General features: G+C 40.1%; 1 protein-coding gene across 6 annotated transcripts in view; it reads right to left on the reverse strand.

Annotated features, from left to right (window-relative positions):
• The window catches only part of LOC135197790 (arginine-glutamic acid dipeptide repeats protein-like), a 168,192-nt gene that overhangs the window by 48,657 nt on the left and 96,965 nt on the right, over positions 1 to 22,570 (reverse strand). For all 6 annotated transcript variants that reach the window (XM_064224907.1, XM_064224908.1, XM_064224902.1 and 3 more), the window contains exons 16-18: positions 3,995 to 4,148; positions 3,716 to 3,843; positions 2,800 to 3,248 (exon numbers count right to left, since the gene is read on the reverse strand). In XM_064224907.1, coding sequence (XP_064080977.1) covers positions 2,800 to 3,248; positions 3,716 to 3,843; positions 3,995 to 4,148 — 731 coding nt within the window. The remainder of the gene's footprint in view (positions 1 to 2,799; positions 3,249 to 3,715; positions 3,844 to 3,994; positions 4,149 to 22,570) is intronic.

The raw sequence follows: 22,570 nt of genomic DNA on the forward strand, positions 1-22,570 counted from the left end.
AGATCGTTCTGTTGGAAGAGGGAAATAAGAGAGAATTACTGTACGTATGTAATCTTCGCACACTCCTATATTTTACCCACCATTTATTTCTTTTTTCTTTTTACCAACCATTTATTTATTTTTTTAATAGTAATGCATTAAGCTAACTTTTAAATGAAATTACAGAGACTTTAATTTCATTTAAAAATCAGCTTCATAATTAGGGAGCAGGATTAGGATCATATTTAGTGTTCAGTCTCTAGAAGTATGCATTTATTAGCATTTTTAGAGACTGTGCCAAACTTACGCGAAAATTCCCTTTGCGCGAGGGGGTCTGGAACCTAACCTTGCGTAAGTTTTGGGTATTACTCTATATACTTAAAAAACAATTACATAGCTATAAGTTCCCCTCATATGACAGCTTGAATTCAAAACTTTGCAGGTACCACTTCAAACAACTGTGTAGGTGACTATAGTTCCGCCCACTAGTAGAAGAATACGAATGACTGTAAGCAGAAAACTCAGTTTGTTCATGCCTTATGTCCATCAGTGGGGAGGAGGATGGGCTCCGAATATGATACATTATTTTATCATAAAAATTTAATTTTTATATAAGTAACTTACAAGTACATACTATCCACAATGCAGAGCTGAAGCAATATTGGGACCAATTCTCGGCCGACAATAACGTCTTCTTCCATAAGCACCATTCTCTCCTACTACTTTCTGCCCTTACACTTGAATTCTCAGCAAAGGAAAGTGCAAAAGTTAAAGTAAAGTTATTTATCGACAGTTAGTAAGATTGGTTCAGTAAACAAATATAAAATCTAAATCTTTGGCCCAAAGGAATGGCAACACATTCAAGAATTACCTTTAAAGCAAATATTGATCAACAAATTTGCAATTAGACTACAAACTGCAAACATCATTGATGTAGAAGTTTTGGCCTAAAGGAATGACATAAAATACAAAAATTACTTTTTAGGCAAAACTATATCGGCGGCTCACAAGAAGCCTATGAATGACAAAGGTCTAGTGAATCACCTACGCCCTGTAAACAACATTGATCCAAAAGCATGGCCTAACGTAAGATACATGATTCACTTTTCAGGGAAAAACTATGTTGGCAGCTTGCATGTAATCTAAGCAAAAAATGGGCAAAAGTTGCCCAGCTTCTAGCCTAAAAGAATGACAAAACATAAAACAAAATTTTACTTGAGAATGTTTATACTTGGAAAACACCATTTGAGAATTTATTATTATGGTAAAACTATATGCTGAAGGTTTACAAGAACTCAGGCCAGGTAAACAATAAAACATATGCAAAGTTTAGCCTAAAGGAATACCGTAACATACGAGAATTACTTTTAGGGCTGAACTATTATCATATGTTTGCAAGGGTAAACAAAAGACTAGTTGAATCAACTCAATAACAAAAAAAATAAGAAAAAACTCATCCCGAGATTCCATTGAAGGTTACTAAATGTGTGTTCTAGTGAGAATGCACACCACTGAAATCTAGTTTAATAACTGGAAAATAATGAACAAGCTAACCCAATCACTGGTGTTTACTTGCTGACGGCAGGAACAAACTGAGTTTTCTGGTTACAATTGTTCCTATTCTCCCACTAGTGATGGAACTAGTCACCTACAAAGTTGTTTGAAGTGATACCCACAAAAATCTTGGATTCAAGCTGCTGTATAAGTGGAACTTATAGCTATGTAATTACTTGGTAAGTTACTTATATAAAAGCAATGTCTTCAAAGTCAATGTGAGTTTCAGTCATAGTAAGATTTTATAACTAACCTGTTTGTAAAAAGAGATTATTTACAATATATTGAAAACATTATTAACAAAATTTCAAATAATTCTGATAAACCAGCTGCTAAGAATAATTGGCATTACATGGCAAAATATGATCTGGTAGTTAATAACTGAACAGAATCGAGCTAAGCTAAAGCTACAGTGGAGGCATATAAGTCATACATGTATCATGTTACCATGTGTTTTTATTGCCAAAGGTACGTATAGTCAGACAGAACAGAGATGCCCTGCTAAAGGGAGATTATGTTCCATTATATGGCAGATTTGCATTGAATCACAGAATATGGGATTGTGAATCTTAAGTTACTCAATTAAAGAATTGCTTGAGATTTTACATCTTCCATGAATCATATAATGAGGGAGAGATGGAAATCAGACATTGACTAAGAGGATCAGAAACTGAATTGGATACCAACAGAACATGGATACCAACTTTGTGGCTGCAAGTAAAATGGGATTTTACATCCATTAAATGTAAGAATGTGGAACAGTTGAAATTAATTTGGCAAAGTGGGCCCAAGAGTCAAAAACATAACCAATAACTAGTAATAAATGATAAAATAGAAAATTTAAAAAACCGGAATAATAATTCCTGACAGAGGAAACACCTATAACAGCACAGAGCTTAAAAAACAATAGCTTAACCAAACCATTTAGCCATGAGTTAACTGGATGGTAAATAACCAGGGATCCACAATGTACATGCACAATACACAGTATTTCCTTTATTTGTCTCGAAGACAAAAGACTTGTGTACTTGGCAAACTGGGACCAGAAAGTACAGCATATGTTTGATTAATATAATTGTGATGTAAAAAAAAAAACTTAAACTAGCAACAACTTTCTTTGCCAATAACAGTAGAAGAGCTATATAACTTGAAACTTTGAACCAGAAATAATGATACACTTTTGTATATTCCTATTCCTAAGCATGCTACATACAATCTTTACCTTGATCCATTATTTACCAGCAAGAGTTATAAAAGAGCACTTACCTAATCTTTCCATTCTTTCGCGATCAATGAAGGCAGCTGAAGAAACTGATGGCGCAGGAGGATATAAAGGTGCATGTGAATGTGGAAACCCTGAGGGCAATGATACTGGGGGACTAAATGCAGGAAAACGAGATCCTGAAAGCCAGTGAGGTGAAAGTCCATGAGGCAGGGTTGACTCCAGTGGGTTTAAGGGACGCTGCTTAAGCATTTCCTGTTTCAAGCGGTCAGCTAGCTCTCGCTCCCTTAATTCCCGAAGTTCTCTATCACGAGCTTCCATCTCCAGCCTCTCATGTGTTGTTCCAGCAGCACCTGAGGCATATATTGCAGCCATATTTCCATAATGTAGCAGGTCTAAGCTATGGGGACCAGTAGGCATTCCAGGAGGGAGGTTAAGCCCAGGAGGACGACTAGCTCCCGGAGACAACCCAGCCACTGGACGTGCATATTCCCTGTTAAAAGATATACTGTATCAAGCTTCATATATATGCAAGAGAGAGAGAGAGAGAGAGAGAGAGAGAGAGAGAGAGAGAGAGAGAGAGAGAGAGAGAGAGAGAGAGAGAGAAATTTAATTGTTCTTTTACTTTTAAATGTTTATCTTGATGATAATGCTGCACTGATTCACTCCTAAATCAGACGTGAATTGTAGAGTGAGTAAAATAAGGTAACATTAGCAGGACAGTTCAGGGGTAAGAATCCAAAAAGTAAAAGAACTAGTTCAATAACAACAAAATCCACAGAAAAAAAAAAAACAAAAAAAAAAAAAAAAAAAACTACTTTATTTCCATAAATTTTATCACTTGCAATACTTAGTAAAAACAAGCAAATCAATATAAAAATATTTTGGTTAAGCACACCAAACTAGGAACAAAATCCACACAGAAAAAAAAAAAAAAAAAAAAAAAAAAAAGTCTCTTACCCTAGTCTAGCAAGAGCTGGAGTATCCGCTGGGTTTCTAGGTGGTTGGATGCGATCAAACAATGAGGCAGCTTCACTAGAAGTTGATGGTTTGGGCGTTTCTCGTTTTTCCGGTGTACTAGCCTTTTTCTAGAATTTACCAAAAGGAAAATAGGAGTCAAAAATAAAAGCCATATTCATCACTGGATATCATGGTTTAACTATACAACCAACTAAGTCTCGACTCATAATAAAAACATGACAAAATGTTACCAAAGGCAAATACTATGCATGCTCTTACTTGTACTCTCTCCCTTTCCTCGCGTTCTTTTTCAGCTTGTTTTCTTTGTCTTTCCTCACGCTTCCGTGCTAACTGGCTGTTAGGTACAGGCTTAAAGGTAAGATCTGTCCGTGTACAAGAATTGAAGTCTCCTCTATTCCAATGTCGTAAAAATCTGTTAAAAAATAAATATTTTTAATTTATATTTCTATTAATATCCAATAATCAAATATAACAATTACATATGATAATAAAAATGACAAGTTGTAAACAGGAGTTACTGATAGACAAAAATTATTCATTCAACTTTAATAGCTTTTATAGGTGTTGAGAAGGAAAGGTAAAAGGAAGACAGCAGCCCTTCCCACACTACACCTTTGAGCAATCTTCCCACTGCAACCTTAGGGCCATAATAAAAAATTGTAAGACATCTGAGAGTTACCTCTGAAATAGTACAATGAGGAGTGGTGGCAATTCCACATACCAGCACTGAAAATGCCTACTAATTAAATATTAAACTTGAAACCCAATCTGGACAGAGACTGCTTGAATTGTGTGTGACTTGCATTTATGACATATCCTTCTTGGACAGTCTCTCTAAAAAGTGTAACTTGTAATGCCTATGCCCCTCAATAATTGTAACTAACTTGCTTCTCTCATTTTCTCTAGTTTATTTCTTCTAATTATATACATTAGCAAGATTAAATTAGAGAAAATGCAAAAGATAAGGTAATTACAATGAATAGACAAAACTAAGAACATTAACACAAGTAACAAAAATATGAAACTACATATTTAAGTAGATACATATTTAAGTAGACCTGGACTTGAGGCCAGATAACAGTTTACTTAGATCTCATGACATTTGTAAGTTTTTACAGAATATGACATTTTTAATCAATTTGTATTTTTCATAACTAACAAACCTGAGGTCTAAACATTAGGATTAATACTGTGCCAGCTGGAAACCGGTAAAGTTAAAAAATTGCGTACACAAGGGACTATTGGCATCTGTGCTTGGTCAAAAGTATGTGGAGCCACCCACATACCCCTCTTTAACTCATGACCCTGTTAGTTATTCTTCCAACCCAGGTTAGTTGTTAGAGGGGTGGTTAGAGGTGGGCCTTTGCATGTTAAGACCTCAGGTTTGTTAGTCATGAAAAATACAAATTGATTAAAAATTTGTCATTTGTTCATTTACGAAACAAACCTTTGATCTTAACATTAGGATAGACTTACTTTTGGTGGGAGGTAAGTACTATTAACCAATTGGAAGTTTGCCACCTTTGATTAGTTTTCTGAATAGCAATATTCTAAGAAACAACTGACCAGTATTTCAGAATCTAAGATATATGTGAATATCATAGAGTCAGACTTCTGGGTTTCTACACAATGTCATAGTTCATTCCCTCTGAGGAAGAAAAAAATATCTGTTCTACTAACAAAGCAATGTATCCACTTATGTAGGTTTATTATCATTCCTCTCCCCCTTGCTAAAGAGAGGAATGTCTTGCTACTGATAGGTATCTTACACTGATAATAACTAACAGTAAGGCTACTTCACTCACCTGTATCTTGTCTTTTCCAGCTTATGATAGTACTCTCTTCTTACTGCCCAAAACGAAGGAGAAAGAAATTTGAAAAGGAAAGAGATCAGTTATCTCACCCATTTCACATTGATACCATCATCTTAGACAAGATACCAACTGATCCGCCAGGGGTGCTGGATGAGTTACACAGGTTGTTGAGCAGCCGCCAAAGGACCCAAGGTAAATGTGTCCAAGGATTTCTGGGCAACATCTTTTATGTACAGGAAATTGAAAGTGGTTTGTCGTAACAATGAACCAACTCTCAAATTTCAATGAACAGACAGACGCCTTCTTAAATTGCACAATATGAGTTCATTCCTCTACACGTCACGGGTTCTTGCTTTCCTGCCTTCATCAGACTCTTGTTTCTGATGAATAAGGCCCTTCTGGCACTTCTTTCCTGACTCGACCTGTTTCAACAAAAAGTCTTTGGCAAACAACATGTCGAAGTACAAGGTTCTGACTGAACCTTCCCATTAAACGTCCAATGAACTGTGGGTAACATTCTTTATGTAGAATGTGAAAAATGGTTCGATACAGTCACGAACCAACTGTCACAATCATTTTAACAGATATGTTCTTAATTGCAAGAAAGGCATGTATTTCTCTGATGACCTTCCTTTCTGTATGACCCAAATTGGTACAACTTCACCACAAGGAGTAGGATTGACTAAATGCCACAAATAATAAAAACACATGGAAATTTCTGACCACTCTTCCTCCATTTGGCTTGTGTTCCCTTAATGTCTACCACATTTACGTTCTAGGAGATGTAGTTCTTTCAATAACCACAGAGTACTTTGACAAGTCAAAGCTGGCCCTCCTGAAGGTCTCTAACAAAAACCCACATCATATTGAGTGTGACTAAAAACAGAGGCATATCTGTCATCATGACCTGTGCTGCATTGACTCATTATCCTGGCTTCTGGGGCAAATTGGAAACTATTGTTCCCAACTACTTTTGAATCTATGTCAAAAAACTGGCTATTGAGTACTCCCACTCTACCAAGGTCAGAGGGAAACAGTTTCCCCGGTCAGCTTCCTGTAACGTGACAGACGTATGGGCTCGGTAGTACCCCAGTGAGTCTATTCTGATACAGAGTATGTTTTCACGTAGTAGATCAGCGTTTCTTATGTGCTCCAGCCAGTTCAATGCTTTTGAGTCATCTGAAGATTACTCAGTGTGAAGTGATATTACATACCGGACGACCCAATCACCAGTCAAATGTGTATCACCATACGGGTAACCACACAGAGACTTTCCTCTGTTCTGACAACAGCTCCACAAGATCTTTGTCTACTAACAGAATGCCTTTAATGGACAGAAACCTCTATAAAGGCGGTCACGGCCGAAGGCTCATTTTGTATATGTGAGACTAAGAATTCTGAGGTCATGTAACATCCGAGCTGATGCTCTGCACCCAAAATCTTAAAGCTGTTAGTTTGAAAAAAGGATACTGGGCAAACTCCAGATCTGAGATATTAATTCTACCTATCGCTGGTACTTCTTCCCCTCATGAACCTGGTAGAGAAGATTGTGCCAGGATAAACCTTATCAGTCACTCATCTTGGGTCCTCTGTTCAGGATATGGTGGAACAGGTACAGCGGAGGGTTTGCGTAACCTCCAGGTTTCCCAGTATCCCAAATGGAATCCTCAGCCTGCTCAAAGAGCGAGAACCCTGTAGCAGCCAGGTCTTACATAGGTCTTCAAGTATACAGATGATATCATAGGAAAACCCAACGGAATGTCCTATGATAATATATTCTACTCAGACACATCCTAATTATCCTACTGTCCAAGGGCTCATTCTGCATAAGGAATGTTACTTTCCAACCGTGAAACATCCTATGTGGTGATCTGTTACAACGTAGGGACATACCTACGTTCAATATGTTACCTTCCAAAAGAGAAACCCTATACTGCCTGAAACCACCATGGTGCTACTCTGGAGCAACCTAGCACAGAATTGTACCCGACGTAACTTAACCCAACCTCAAACTCTTGAAGAATGGGAAATTCTCAACCTTCCTTTTCCAGAACTCATGAAATTTGACTTGCTTCAGTCAACTGGAGCTCAAACCCGCTATGCTAGGTTCATGACTTCAATACTTACAAACTAAGCCAGGATGGAAGAGACTCCTTTGAAAGTGCTAGGTTAGTCTAGCAACCAACCACTAAGACTAGGCTAAGTAGGTATGGTCAAAATCGAACTGGTTAACTTATTTTAAGTTGGCAAGACCAGGTTCACACTGGCTTTGTTAGGTTAGGCTAGGTTAATTCTTCCACCAATTAGGCTAGGCTAACTCCTCCATCACTTAGGCTAGGCTAAGTTGATCAGAGAATTATGCTAACTAGTCTAGGCTAGCATAGACTAGCTTATTCTAGAAACTCAATGACTCAGGTTAGGGTAAAGTTGTCCAAGAAAGTTTGGACTATATATGCCAGGCTACAACCACAACCACAGTCCACCTGCTGGCTGAGGTGGTAAAAGTGTTCCAAATGGGTAGCCTAGGTACTAGTCTATGCTCGGCTATGCTTAGAACCTTACTACTCAGACCAAACTAAGATAGTAAAGACATGTTCAAGTATCAAGGCCATGCCATTGTTAGGCTAAGTTGACATGTATGACGTGTATGGCGGAACTAGCTAACCCAGGAGTTAGGCTAAGCTAACTAAGAACTGTACTACTCAGACTGAGCTTAGATAGTAAATGCAGGTTCGAAAGCTAAGACCTCAACCATTAGCTAGGCAAAGTTGGTACAGTAGCGCCTCAGGATACGAAATTAATCCGTTCCGAAGCGGCTTTCGTAACCTGATTTTTTTGTATCCAGAACCCTGTTTTACATGTAAATTGCCTAATTCTTTCCAAGCCCTACAAAAACACCACAGTAAATTTTATAATAAAGCTAAATTGACCAATAAACAATGAAATACAACAATTTGGACCATTCAATACCTAACATAAACTGTACTATACCTGTAAATAAAGTGTATTAGTGTACATGGCACAAGAAATACTGTACGTACATATGTAGTAAAATGTGGAACCTTACCTTTCAAGTGAGGCGATCTCCGAAAGTGGCGACAGAGGAGGAGGACAAATGGCAGAAAACATGAACAAATGGCAGAAAACATTAACACTTAACTTTACAAAAAAATGATATTGTTATTGTACAATAAAGTTTCATACATAATTACCTGGCAGATATATACTTAGCTATAGACTCCGTTGTCCCCGATAGAAATTCGAATTTCGCGGCACACGCTACAGGTAGGTAGGTCAGGTGATCTACCGTCCCGCCGCTGGGTGGCAGGAATAGGAACCATTACCTTCTAGAACCAGATTTTCTCTTCCACCTGTCTCCTGAGGGGAGGCTGGGTGGGCCATTCAAACGTATATATCTGCCAGGTAAGTATGTATGAAACTTTATTGTACAATAACAATATCATTTTCATACATTCAACTTCCCTGTCAGATATATACTTAGCTGATTGGCACCTTTGGCGGAGGGTAAGAGACAGCTAATTACTGATTAGACAGGTAAACAACATATGTTGTAGGTAATAAATAAATAAAACATTGGATCCTATGTGTTTAGACGAAGGGTCGACTTCCTAGCTATTGCTAGTAGTCTGCTTCGTCTCAAGAGCCTCAGCGAGGATGTGACCTATGACTAAGAGTTCTTGTAGATCTGTCAATGGGGTCTTATCCACTTACTCGCAGAATCTTATGGTCATTTTTCAATGGGGTCTTATCCACTTACATGACAATACACCTATGCCTAGGGGCATAATTAAGGAGCACAACACTGATCCCGATCACCTGATCCTAACACGAGGGTTTGTGCTTAGTTTGAAAAGAGCTATCCCCAAACTCCTTTCAAACAAACCAAAGAAAAAAAACACTATGTTAACATAAAAATTAACTCACTTAGTTAAGGATCAGTGTCGGCTCCCTATCCCAGCAACGTATCCGTAGACACGTAAAACCAAGAGAGAAGGATCTCTTGTAGGTCAACTTTACCTCCTTCGTGCAAAGGGAAGTCAACACAGAGTTGCATCTCCCGTAAGTTACAGCTAATATGTCCTTCATATTGTTATGGAACGAACAAGAATTCATAAAAGCTCGCACTTCAAGCGCTTTTAATTCTCAGCTGTTTGAAGGAATCATCAAGTTATTCATGAAGTGCTTTAGCGATCACACTTATTTCAAAGAAGACCAGGCCTTCCTTTGAAATGGATCTTTTCTGGATGAAGCCTAGAGCCTGGCTTGCGCCTGGGTGGTGCCTCGCGCCTGGCTGACGCCTCGCGCCTGGCTGGCTCCTCCCCACTTGCCGGAGTTTCGAGCTTGGTAGAGTCTTGAGGATGTCTGGCGATGTCCACATCGGACACTCTTATCTGTCCGACTTGTTCGCCTCTAGCATATCTGTGCCAGGTTGTAGGCCAGCTCTTTCTCCTCAGACAATGACAGTGTTTTTGGGACTGTTTGCCTCTGGCGTTTTTTACGCCTGTTTTGGCACATGGCACCTGGTTGGCGCTACATTGTCCAAAAGTCCTGAACATCCACAATAGTTTATCAGGAGACTGGAGAAGAGTGGAAGAAGTTCTTCCACTTTGAGCTTTGGCCTCTCCGGCAAGGGGAGGTGATTGTAGTCAGCTACATCCAGTATACGATAGGATATCTAACCGTACGAGAGATAAGTCTTTTCCTCCGAGGAGGGTCCTTCTTGAATACTTCCGTTGCTCACGAGATCTCTTCTTACATGTTGAAGGGGTTTCTCGTTGCAGAATCTTCCCTATCCTTGCCCGAAGGAAGGGAAGAAGCCTGGAAGTCGAGGGAGACTCCGAGCTGAAATTGGGAGTACTCCTGATTTCTAGCTCTTTATTGTATCCCTCTGAACACCTTCTGGGAAGCATTTCGAGCCGTCATCGCATTCCAACGACTCTGAAGGCAAACGTTTGAACCATTCTACTGTAGATGAAAACTTAAGTATCCTGCCTGGACAACGAAACCTCTATCTGAAAACATTGAATCAGGAATAGGGGGTTTTAATTCTTTTGCCAGACATACTATGCTGGCAAGAACCCATTGCCTAATCTCCATAGAATCTGATGCGAGATTCCAATGCTCAAAAAATTCACTTGTCTTCTTGATCGTTGAGGACCAAGAGAAACAAAGAATTCCCTCATAAAAATTTCTCAAAGAAGTTTGATGAGGAGCAGTTCCATCTTGTCGGAACATAGAATCTATGGCCACAAAAAAGATCCCATTAGAAGTACATGATATCCTACTCTTGTCATATTGAGGTATCGTAAAAGATCCCGAAGATCTTAATCCTCTGCTATCTCCAATTCCCTTTATAGAGACAGAGTATAGCCTTTCACTGCGTTCTTTGATAGCAGATATATACAAAGGTGATTCTTCCCTCTGAAAGGGAAGAAAAAACTGCTATGTGGTTCACAGAGGTATCAGAAGAGGACAGTTTCCTCATTCCCTCTAGCACGATCTGCAGCAATTCTATATATTGTCCATGACTATTGTCATTTACCTTGAAAAATCCTCTCATTCATGTCCACTTCTGGTCAGTCTGCACGCAGACAGACTCAGAGTGGAGAGGTTGTTAAGGTTCATTTATAATAAATGCTGACAGAATATTCAGACTGTCTTGGAAAAGACTTCCTAAACATGCTGTGAGAAGAACGTGACATCTGTGAATCCAAACCTCTCTAAGGCCAAAATGAGGCATAAAGTATTATCTTCTCTTTCTTTGACGCCCTTTATCTTAAATTCTGTAAAGGATAATTTTAAATGGTGCAAAAATTATGTCAAAGTGACGAAATAATTTCCGAGATGTGTCACTGATACTTTTTAGTGTGATAAGAAAGAAATTCGCGCTTGCGCGCCTGCGTAGCGATTGTAAACAAAACAACGCCTTGATCCGTGAAACTCCCAGCATCCCCCAAGGCGCTGTGATACAAAAGTTTTTGGCTAGTAGGCCTATAATATTTTCCGCGAATTTTAAAAAAAACTTTTGGAGCCGACGTATGATACGTCCAATCGGCATACGGGAGACATTTTGACTCGACGTTTAATACGTCCAATCGGCGTAAGAGGGTTAACGCGAACAGGAGCGAAAAAAAGAGATTCTCGATGCTCTTTGCGATATGAGAGAGTAGTGTAATTGGCCTAAGTGATTAAATGGGTAACGAAATCAGGAACGAATCTTGCCGTTACCGAGCGTGCTGTCTGAGAGGCTACTGGACTCTTAGGTTAATAACTCGCTAAAACGAGAAAATATCTTGGATGGTGCTCTTGGCTCATTGCCCCAGGCTGGCGCTTCTGGCGCAATTTTGCACCAGGCTGGCGCTTCTGGCGCATTGCGCCAGGTTGGCGCTTTCTTCTAATTCTCTTTATATTATGTGCCAGAACATCTGTGCCTTTCTGGTACCCGACATCTTTTCACATGTTAATTCCGTTCTAAGTAGGAAAAAACTCTTATATACGTAGTATAGTCCATTCAGGGAAACCATCTCTGCCACGAAGAGAATGTTTCCCATCCCACTCATCCATTTTCTCTTGAGCAATATCCAATTCTAAAAAGGTTGTGTGCGTTTCTTGAAAGACTCGACCATACCGTAGTCTTAAAGTGAATTCTCTACTAGATCCATCTTCTCACTAAGCATGTATTCTAATAAGCCATGCTTTCGTAAGCATGAGAGCATTATATAATGTAATGTTCTGCTGCGTTAGAATCCTTTAATAATGTTACCTACGGTAAACAGCATTGAAAGGTTATAATATCTTTCTTATTGAAAGCTTCTTAGCACAAGGCAGACAATATTTTATTTATGTTAGCTTAACTATCCCCTCCATTCGAGACTAAGTCCATGATTGTAGGGGGAATATACGGTTAACCATTCGATCCCGTTGGGGAGAGAGATGTAACCGACTGCTCATGATCGAGAACTGGATGGTACTGTATTGGCCTTACAATGACAGCCCGGCCATCTGGTACGCTGCCTGGCTGCATTCATCCTGAGTTGCCAGTTACTTTATTCAATGAAGGAATATAATAAAATTATTCTCGAGCCTAAGGAAGCTCTCAATAATGCAAATTTAAGCCAAACAACCTTTGTTAAATACCGAAGCTGAGTAGGTATTGTCGTAACAAACCTTTTAAGCGAAGTCCTTACCAGGAAAATCCTGTGAGGATATAGATAATTCCGTAGCGAACCACAAAGGCAACTATGGTATGCGTATATGACTTGTCATTCAGTTGTCGTATATACCAAGCTTCTTACTACATTCTTTCCTCTCCGATGCAGAGAGAATGGAAATCTTGCCCTCTTTGTTCTTTTCGTCAATAAACACGAATTAGTATTAGTCGAAAGAGATCGCAATGAAAACTCTAGGATCGAAGAGAATCCCTCAAATTTTTATTCTCTTGGATATAAGGCCGTATTCTACGCCTCTATTATCTGGAAGAGCCTCTAATCAATGAATGAGAGCTCGTACGAATCTTGTTCAATTGCAACGATTGCCACTCTTTCTGTAAATGGTTGGTTGCATTATTTTAGAAGGGGGAAGATTTTAATATCGTCTTATTAGTAATGAACTAATTTTTTCAATAAAAAAGGTCGCTAAGGTCTTATAAACTGAGAGACCTGCTCCCTTATTGGCTTCTAATTCCGATCTATCTTCCATTTCCTGTCCATCAAGTTGGGAGAAGAATGAGCAACCGGAGGAGAGCGCCTCCTTTCGTAAGGTGAAGAGCTTTTAGCAGTACCGATTCTAACCTGACAAGGGCTACGGCCGCCTGTGCGACATCTTGAGTCCCCGCCAGGAAAAAAACCGATCTTGCTCTTGCCTTTACTTGCATTAAGACTATCCTGAGAAGGGCAACGGCCGCCTGTGCAACAACTCTCGTCCTTATCAGGAGAAGGCCTCGAATGTCTTTCACCTTTTGCAGAATCAGGCTCTAACTCCATATCCGATGAAGATCCTGGTTTATAGCTTCAGGTGCTTTGCGCCTCATCTCAGTCGCTGCAGGCGCTTTGCGCCTCGTTTCAGGCGCTTCAGGCGCTTTGCGCCTCAGTTCAGGCGCTTTGCGCCTCAGTTCAGGCGCTTCAGGCGCTTTGCGCCTCATTTCAGGCTCTTCAGGAGCTTTGCGCCTCGTTTCAGGCACCTCAGGCACTTTGCGCCTCGTTTCAGGCGCCTCAGGCTCTTTGCGTCTTGTTTCAGGAGCCTCGTTTCAGGCGCTCCAGGCGCTTTGTGCCTCATTTCAGCCGCTTCAGGCGCCTCTTTAGCATCCTCTCGCCTTGTTGGCGATTTGCGCCTGGCCGTCTTGTCCGAGCTGTCAAAGACTTCTATCGGACAGGATTTCTTAACGGGAAGGAAGCGATCCTTTCTCCTGGGAGGATCCTTCTTCAAAACTTCTATTAACGAAGATATCTACTGTTGCCTTTCTCCTAGGATCTTCGTAGTCATATCTTTCTCCATATCTGATCTAGGGGAAGGAGGATTTAATGAATAAATGTCTTTCTTCTTCTTCTCAGGTGGATAGTCTTCCGGAAAACTTTCCAGGCTAGAATCCCAAGCTGGCGACTTCCACGATCTTTTAGAAGGTCTCGACAGCTTGTCAGAACTCCACCCTATTTTCCTTTCGATGAAGACTCGGATGACGAAAAAACACTGTTTTAGAATGCCTTTCCAACGGCTATCCTTGGCAGTCTGGGACGCTACTACAGATCCTGCCGAGGGGACGCCCGACCGGTGGGGATTCTCTGAAACCTCCTTAAGGCTTTCGACATTCCTTCTCCTCTGGGCTTGTGAGCTTGGAAGAGGTCTAGGCCTGAGAGCGAGACAGAGCCAATCGGAACGCACCCTCCACTATTTTAGGACGCCTTTCCAATGGCGAACTTGGCAGTCTGGGACGTTCTACAGAGTCTGCCGAGGGGATGCCTGATCGGTGGGGATTCTCTGAAACCTCCGTGCGGGTTTCGACATTCCTTCTCCTCTGGGCTTGTGAGTTTGGAAGAGGTCTAGACCTGGGAGCGAGACAGAGCCGATCAGACGCACCCTCCACTTCAATAGGGAACACTATATTCACTTCTTACCTTTTAAGAGCTCGCATTTTGAGCTACATCCATTATCTTCAAATTTGCATATATAAATTTGTAGTTTCTGTGGAGTAAGAAGGTGATGAGGATGCAACAACTACTAGTACTGCTAATACTCTAACTGGTCGTTAGCACAAACGCTATTAAAGCTTATAAAGTAAGCGTATCTAGTTATATGCTTTTCTGACTTCCTAAAGTAGGAAATTAGAGTTTAATATTTCCTCAATAAAGTTGTAACCTTTATTACATGTAATAATGAATAAATATTAATAATTCCCTTTATTGCAAACTATGTGAGTGTCTACCGATAATTTCGGTAGTTTCACTTAGTATTTTCTTTGAAATTTCGAAGCGAAATTCATTAAAAAGTTAATAAAAGCATATGCCGAACCAAAGACCCAGTACTTCCCTGCAAAAGACAGCCCAGAAGATCGATGGCGATGAAACACGAAAATCAAGTCAGGAGGAACCGTAAACGTATGTTTACATTCCAACCGATAGAGAAAATCTGGTTCTAGAAGGTAATGGTTCCTATTTCTGCCACCTAGCGGTCGGGACCAGTAGATCACCTTGACCTACCATACCTGTTAGAGCTGTGCCGTGAAATTCGAATTTCTATTGGGATGACGGAGTCTATACTCAAGTATAATATCTGACAGGGAAAGTTGAATGTATGAAACTTAAAATTAATATTTTTTTTTTTTTTTTTTTTTTTTACATTTTTTTTACTTTCTATACTTTACATTTTTTTTTTTTTTTACAAAATTGCAATTTCTTCACCACTTTCAACTTTGTTTTTTCGTATCACTTGGATCTTCCTCTTTGCTTACTACTACTAAAGGCCTCTTTAAAAAATAACTATCCAAGGAAGATTGCTTCTGCCTGCTTTTCAAAATGTTCCTGAAATGACTCGGGCAAACGTCATCAATCTGCGCAAGAATACGACCTGTGTAAGCCTTTTTGGGGTGTCTCTTTTCTACAAATGATTGCACTTTATGAAAAGCAGCTAGAGCATCCTTAATGTTCTCTTGCCCATTGTCATAGCTGGGGCCCTCCTCCCCTCCTCCTTGCCGCTACTTAGATAGAACTCTTCTTGAACTACGTTATGTTGCATGGCCTCCAGCTCCTTCAGGTCATCCGTCGTAAGCTCCTCTTGGTGCTCCTAGAGAAGGTCATTGATGTCGTCCTCGTCGACGACCAGCCCCATGGACTTGCCAAGTGCAACGATCTCCTCAAGATCTGGTTGCGAAACAGTTTCAGGATCGTCAACTGTTTCTGAATCTGCATCAGCTTTGCCCATGTTGAATCCCTAGAAGTCTCGGGCGGGTATGGCATCAAGCCAGAGTTTCCTCCACGAAGAATTCAAGGTTGGCCTCAAAACCTCCTGCCAAGCTTGATCGATGAGTCGGATACATATCATGATATCGAAATGGTCCTTCCAAAATTTACGGAAGGTGAGGTTTGTGGTATCGGTGATGTCGAAACATCTCTTGCAAAGATGTTTTGTATACAGCTTCTTGAAGTTCGATATCACTTGCTGGTCCATGGGGTGGAGGGGAGGGGTGGTGCTAGGCGGAAGTTAAAGAACCCTGATGAAAGAATACTCCGCGAGGACATCTTCCTCGAGGCCAGGAGGGTGAGCAGGGGCATTGTCCAACAACAGCAGACATTTCAGAGGGAGGCACCTCTCTGCCAAGAATTTCTTCACTGTCGGGTCGAAACACAGATTTACCCACTCGGTGAACAAAAGTCTTGTTACCCAGGCTTTCGCATTAGCACTCCACATCACTGGAAGTTTCTCCTTTAGCACTTTGTGGGCCTTGAAGGCTCAAGAAGTCTCCGAATGATACACAAGTAAGGGCTTGACTTTACAATCCCCACTGGCATTGGAACATAGTGCGAGTGTAAGCCTGTCTTTCATAGGCTTATGCTGGGGTAGCTTCTCTTCCTCCGTGATGTACGTCTGACGAGGCATTTTTTCCAAAAAAGGCCAGTCTCGTTACAGTTGAAGACTTGCTGAGAACTGTAGCTTTCCTTGATCGTCATCTTGTCGAACGTCTTAATAAAGGCTTTGGCCGCTTTCGTGTCCGAGCTGGCAGCCTCCCCATGCTACACCACCAAATGGATGCCAGTCCGTTTACGGAATTTATCAAACCACCCAAGAGAAGCTTTGAAGTCTGAGGTTGGCATCGATGTCCCTTCTCCTCCGTCGTCTTCGGCCTGGGCAATCAGATCACCGAAAATAGCGCTGGCCTTCTGGCAGATTGCTGTCTCAGTAATCGTATCGCCAGCGATTTCTTTGTCTTTTATCCATACAAGAAGCAGCCTCTCCATCTCATCATGCACATGCCTCCTCTTGTTGGACAAAATAGTCACGCCCTTGGAAGGTGTAGCTGCTTTGATGGCTTCCTTCTGCTTAAGGATGGTGCCTATCGTCGACAGATTTCAGCCGTATTCCTTAGCGATCACACTGAACCGCATGCCAGCTTCACACTTTTTAATGATCTCCATCTTTGTCTCCAAAGAAAGCATCCTCTTCTTTTCGTGAACTTCAGCAACATTCTTGGGACCCATGGCTATAATTAAGTTAATTAAGTTCACACACAACACGACAAAATATATGTACAAGTAGAAAGCAAAATCACTAACACGAATTTACGTTAACTAAGGAAATATGTATATGCGTACGAATGAATTCTGCATGCGCACGATAACGCTGGTACAACGAAGTGGCCAAACGACGCCTTACGTAAAGGCATGATGGGATAGATGCTGACCAATTGGAGAGCATGATCTAACGGCGGTGACTAGCATCAAGAACCAATGGGAGAGTGGGAGGATGCTGGTGAGTCTACAGAGTTAGAGGCGCGCAAGTTTTAAAATTGTTCTTGGCGGTCTGGGCGAATCTCGGACTTTACAGTACACCCTTTCGTAACCTGAATTATTTTCGTATGCAGAAGCAAAAAAATCTTCGTCTTTGCTTTCGTAACTTGGATTTTTCGTAAGTAGGGACTTTCGTATGTCGAGGTTCCACTGTACATGTATGCCCGAACCAGCTAGTTCAGACAGTATAAGCTAAGAACTACTACTCAGATTAAACTAAGATAGTAGCGGTAGATTTGGACTAGCTGGGGTAGGCTACGAATTTAACCACTTGTTAGGCTAAAAGGTATGACTCAATTACCTGGGCTATAGCATCCTAGGTTACGAGTGCACTCCTTAGGCTTAGCAACCTAAAATGGTGTAAGAAAGAAGTTCCACCTCCTCCTTTCAACTTGAAGTTTTCTTCATGGCCTATAATCCTGAAACACACTCAATGAGTAGACTTGAATCTTAGTTTATGGGATACCTATTGCAACCAATTCTGCTCCCAACAACAAACAGCCTTGTGCGATCAGAAACTGAAACGTGTTTCGTGAGTTATTGTTAAGAAGAATGGTTCCACACTACTATACTGCAAAGGAACCAAGCTATCAACTAACTATAACTACTTGTCTAAGAGTAGAAACATTTGGTTAATATTCTTTTAAGAACCAACCAGATTTTACCAAAAAGTATATAAAACAAAATTCTTCTTCTTACCTGTAAAGGTTTGAAGTTTTGGGTCAACCCAAAGTCTACCATGCAGACTGTATGTGATTACTAGAGGAATCCATAGACTGGTTGTGGTGGGTGCCCATGTTGGTAGACAGCTTGTGAATGTGGCTGATGCACCTTCACTTCTCTTAGCACGTAAATGAGAGGGTGGCACATCTCAATAACCACTGCGTGGACCTTACAGCCGTCACGCGTTGCGTGCATTGTAAAACTACATTGTTCTCATTCTCCTGATTAACCAGAAGTTGCCAATTGGTTTGTGTTACCTTCCAAACTTAGGATAAGGCTTACACAAAACCGTGGTAATTTATCGTATCTATTTGCAATCTATATATAAATATGAGAGCAATTTTATCATTATTGCATTACTATGACATCTAGAATTCATGGAAACAGTTTGTAAAGGCATCGGCGTATGTATCAAGTTCCACTAAATTGGCAACAATGAATTAAGCAGTCCCCAAGTTCTTACGAACGATTTCTACACCCGTCCCTGTTTACACAGTTGCCTCCTACGACCGTCATAGTCCTTACGACTGTCATATTCCTTATGACCGTCATATTCCTTACAACCGTCATATTCTTACGACCGTCATATTCCTTACGGCCATCATATTCCTACAACTGTCATATTCCTCACAGCTGTTATAGTTCATACATTCGTTAAAATTCTCATGGTCTTCATAGTCCTCATAGCCATCATAACTCTCATGGTCGTCATGGCTCTTACGCCAGTCATAACTCTACAGCCGTCATGGTTTTCACAACCTAGGCTATCACTGAACTGCTGACAACCTAAATGGCAACCGTCTAGAGTAGACTGAGCTTAACTAATGCTTAAGCTTTCTTATTTCAAAATTTAACTGGAGCACACACCGGCATTGCCGCTTATCCTACGAGAAAATTCACATTTCTCCATAAGTGCGTGCTCCCGAAATGAAAGCGTAATTATCATGACGCCACCGAAGACGAGAGGTTGGCACTTGGGCAGCAGTAGGCTGTTGTGACGTCATGACTGCCGCCATTTTGATAGCAGGTTTGGCTATGACATCATCACTCTTGATGGAAGCGTGAGGCTGTTAATGGTACTCTTGCTACCAAGACCAAGAGATCCCAACTGCTCTGGCTCAAAGATGAAGAAGAAATTATTCTTCTCCTCTTGGCACAAAGATTAGTCATAAAGTCCCTGATTCCAGCATTCTCCAACTCTTCACAGCCACACTAGACCAAGCTTCCATCAGTCACTTGTTCAACATTTACAACTACTTCCTGTGCTTTCTTATAACAGGGATGTGACAGTCCTGGCTCGAAGATGGAGAAGAAACTTCTCTAGGCCCGAGGATCAGCCACGAAGTCCTTATTCTCCAACGATTCGCCAGAGAACGTGCTGGCGTCAATGTCACCTAAGCTTGTTGACGCCTAAGCGGAAGGAGACAGAGGAGAGACTTGCATCTTTTCCACTAAGTGTTTGTTATTTCTCATAACACTTGCTATTTTTCTAAAAAAAAAAAAAGTGTGTCGCCAAATCCGAAAGCGTAGTTGTGAAGTACTCTTGTACCTCAAAGAAGCGAAAATGGAAGCCTGTCCCCATGTAGGCAGCAGCTGTGAAGTGACGTCATGGCGGGAACCATGTTTATGATGTCACTGAGCATCTTTAATGTGACACCCGCACTCGACAAGAAGTGCAAGGCAGTTGTTGTTATTCCTGTAGGCATAGCAACCTAACTCAAAAGGCTGAGGTGTTGTACTATCTGCTTCTCTACAGATGTTGATGCATTCAACCGCCATTCAGTGCATATCAGGGTAGAAAGGGACATCCATACCCTGGAGGGGAGCGCAACATCACACAGCAAACCAACTGTCCTTCTCGGGTTGGAACTCCTGATAGGCCTAACACCGATTGCACACCCCCACCAACTCTGCCCACATATCTGGAACGAAAACAAGATGGCGCTGCTCCCCCCTCCCCGCAGGGAAAGGAGCACAATTAGTCAAACATTACTTCCCAAGGCACACCCTGATACATCCAAGCTTTTGATTCATAGGCAAGCCACATGATATATGTGAAAATCCAAAGTACAGGCAGTGAATTAACTGTACAGGCAGCCTGCGGTTAACAGCGCAACCACTTAGCGGCGAATCGGTTTTATAGCTGTTAAAAAAAAAGGTATTTTTATGGCACAATTTTCGGTTAACAGCGCCACTAGCCCCATTATGTCTAATGAGTACATACATTTGTAGAAATACCATTCAGACCATAAAAGTTTTGCAAATTATATTGAAAAATGTTATTGAGAGTTATTACATAGGTATTAGGGTAAAATATATGCCTCTGACGCTGTTCTATGCAAATAAGTGCAAATTTAGCGATCAATGTGTCGTTTTTTATGCTTTTATGTTTTAAAATGTGTATGAAAATGTATTATGTATAGAAATATGATACAAAGGCAGCTTTTGAAACTGCCCTCCACATTATCAGAGGATGTTTTTTCATGTTCGTTCTTGTGATCCGCCGCTTGCCACTCTTTCAAAAATATAGTTAAAAAAGTGCAAATTTAGCGATCGATGTGTCGATTTTATATATGTTCATGCTTTTATGTTTAAAATGTGTATGCAAATGTATTATGTATACGGTATTTTCATATCTATACATAAATATGATATAATGGCAGCTTTTGAAACTGCCCTCCACGTTATCAAAGAGTCCACGTATCAAAGAGTAAGTTTTTTCATGTTCGTTCTTGTCCACCACTGCCTGCTGCTCTCCCGAAAATATAGAGTGCAAATTTAGCGATCGATGTGTTGATTTTATAAATGTTCATGCCTTAATATTTAAAATGTGTATGAAAATATATTACATATAGGGTATTTTTTATTTTTGTGCATAGATAAGATACAAATTAAGGCAGCTTTTGTAACTGCCTTCCGATGTTTTTTCATGTTCGTTCTTGTCTGCCGCTGTTCCGAAAAATGCATTTACAAAGACTTCACGTGGCTATATTTTATTAATTTGGGAGCTAATTATTTCTCATTATGTTAATGAAACTTCAGCTTTTTGTTATAACTTTTCATGCATTTATGTTTAAAATGTGTATGAAAAATGATACAGTGGCAGTACGCATGTCCATTTGAAGTCTTTGTAACAGCCCTTCACATGATGAAGACAATAGGTTGTTCAGTCGCGCCCTAATTATAAAATTTTAATTTATATCATTAAATCCCGTTTTTATAACAAATTATATTTAGTACATTTGTTGCATAAATTGATGTCAAAAGAGAAAACTTCCATATATACATTCAATTTTTCAACACTACAATTTGTTTGTTTTTCCATGGGATAGTAGTAGTACAAAATATAACTGCAACTTAGTCAATTTTTTGCTTTGTTATGCGAGTAAAAAAATTGAGGTACGACCGTACTAGCTAGAGATGCCGCTGCTACGTAGATGGCATAGTGACGAAAATTAAGATAAGCACAGAAGAAAAAGTAAATATGCATCTTTTCCATAAATCCTTTAAAATGAAATACATTACCTCACTGTATCCAATAACATTGTATGTATTCTCATAGTAGTGTATTATAAAATACTACGGTAAATCTAAGCCATTATTCCGCGGAGTGGCCAATGTTTGTGTTTGGAAATCAGCTATGGCAAATACGAGTTTGTTTTGCCATATTTAACGCAATGCTGAGCAAATTTTCTTGCTTATAATTAGCATAAACGAATATCTAGATACTTGCCTTATATGAGACAAGGTTATTTTTCCTTATACGACGTGTTTTTAGGTGGAAATATGACTTAAATATGTTTTGTTGTGATTGTGAACTAAATTTTTTTTCGTTAACAGATTACGTTGGCGGTATGTTTATTGAGTAAAAAAATTCTGCGATTCTGTTAGCAATTTTCCTTTATATCATCGTAATATGAACTTTATGTTAGTATTTATCTTATATCGGCGTGAAACCAACAGTGAAATGTGTTCTTTCAAGCACAGTAGTTGTGATTAAAGTGATTTTATCTCAATTTTATACACGGTTGTGTTTGATGGCATGCGTTTACTGGAGTTTTATCCTTGTTGCCGATGCATGATAATGGTCATTAGGAGCTTGAACAGTTTTCTCAGCTTCAGCTATAACTAGGTTTAAATTTAACAGTATATTTCCCGATTGATCTTTGATCTATAGAGAACAAAGTTATTACATTAAGATATCTTAGTCCTGTTCTACATAAAGTAATTTATAACAACTACGTTAATAGTGTACTATAGTACGATGATCGAAATACAAG

The sequence above is a fragment of the Macrobrachium nipponense genome, chromosome 21, assembly GCF_015104395.2.
Source record: "Macrobrachium nipponense isolate FS-2020 chromosome 21, ASM1510439v2, whole genome shotgun sequence".
NCBI lineage: Eukaryota > Metazoa > Arthropoda > Malacostraca > Decapoda > Palaemonidae > Macrobrachium > Macrobrachium nipponense.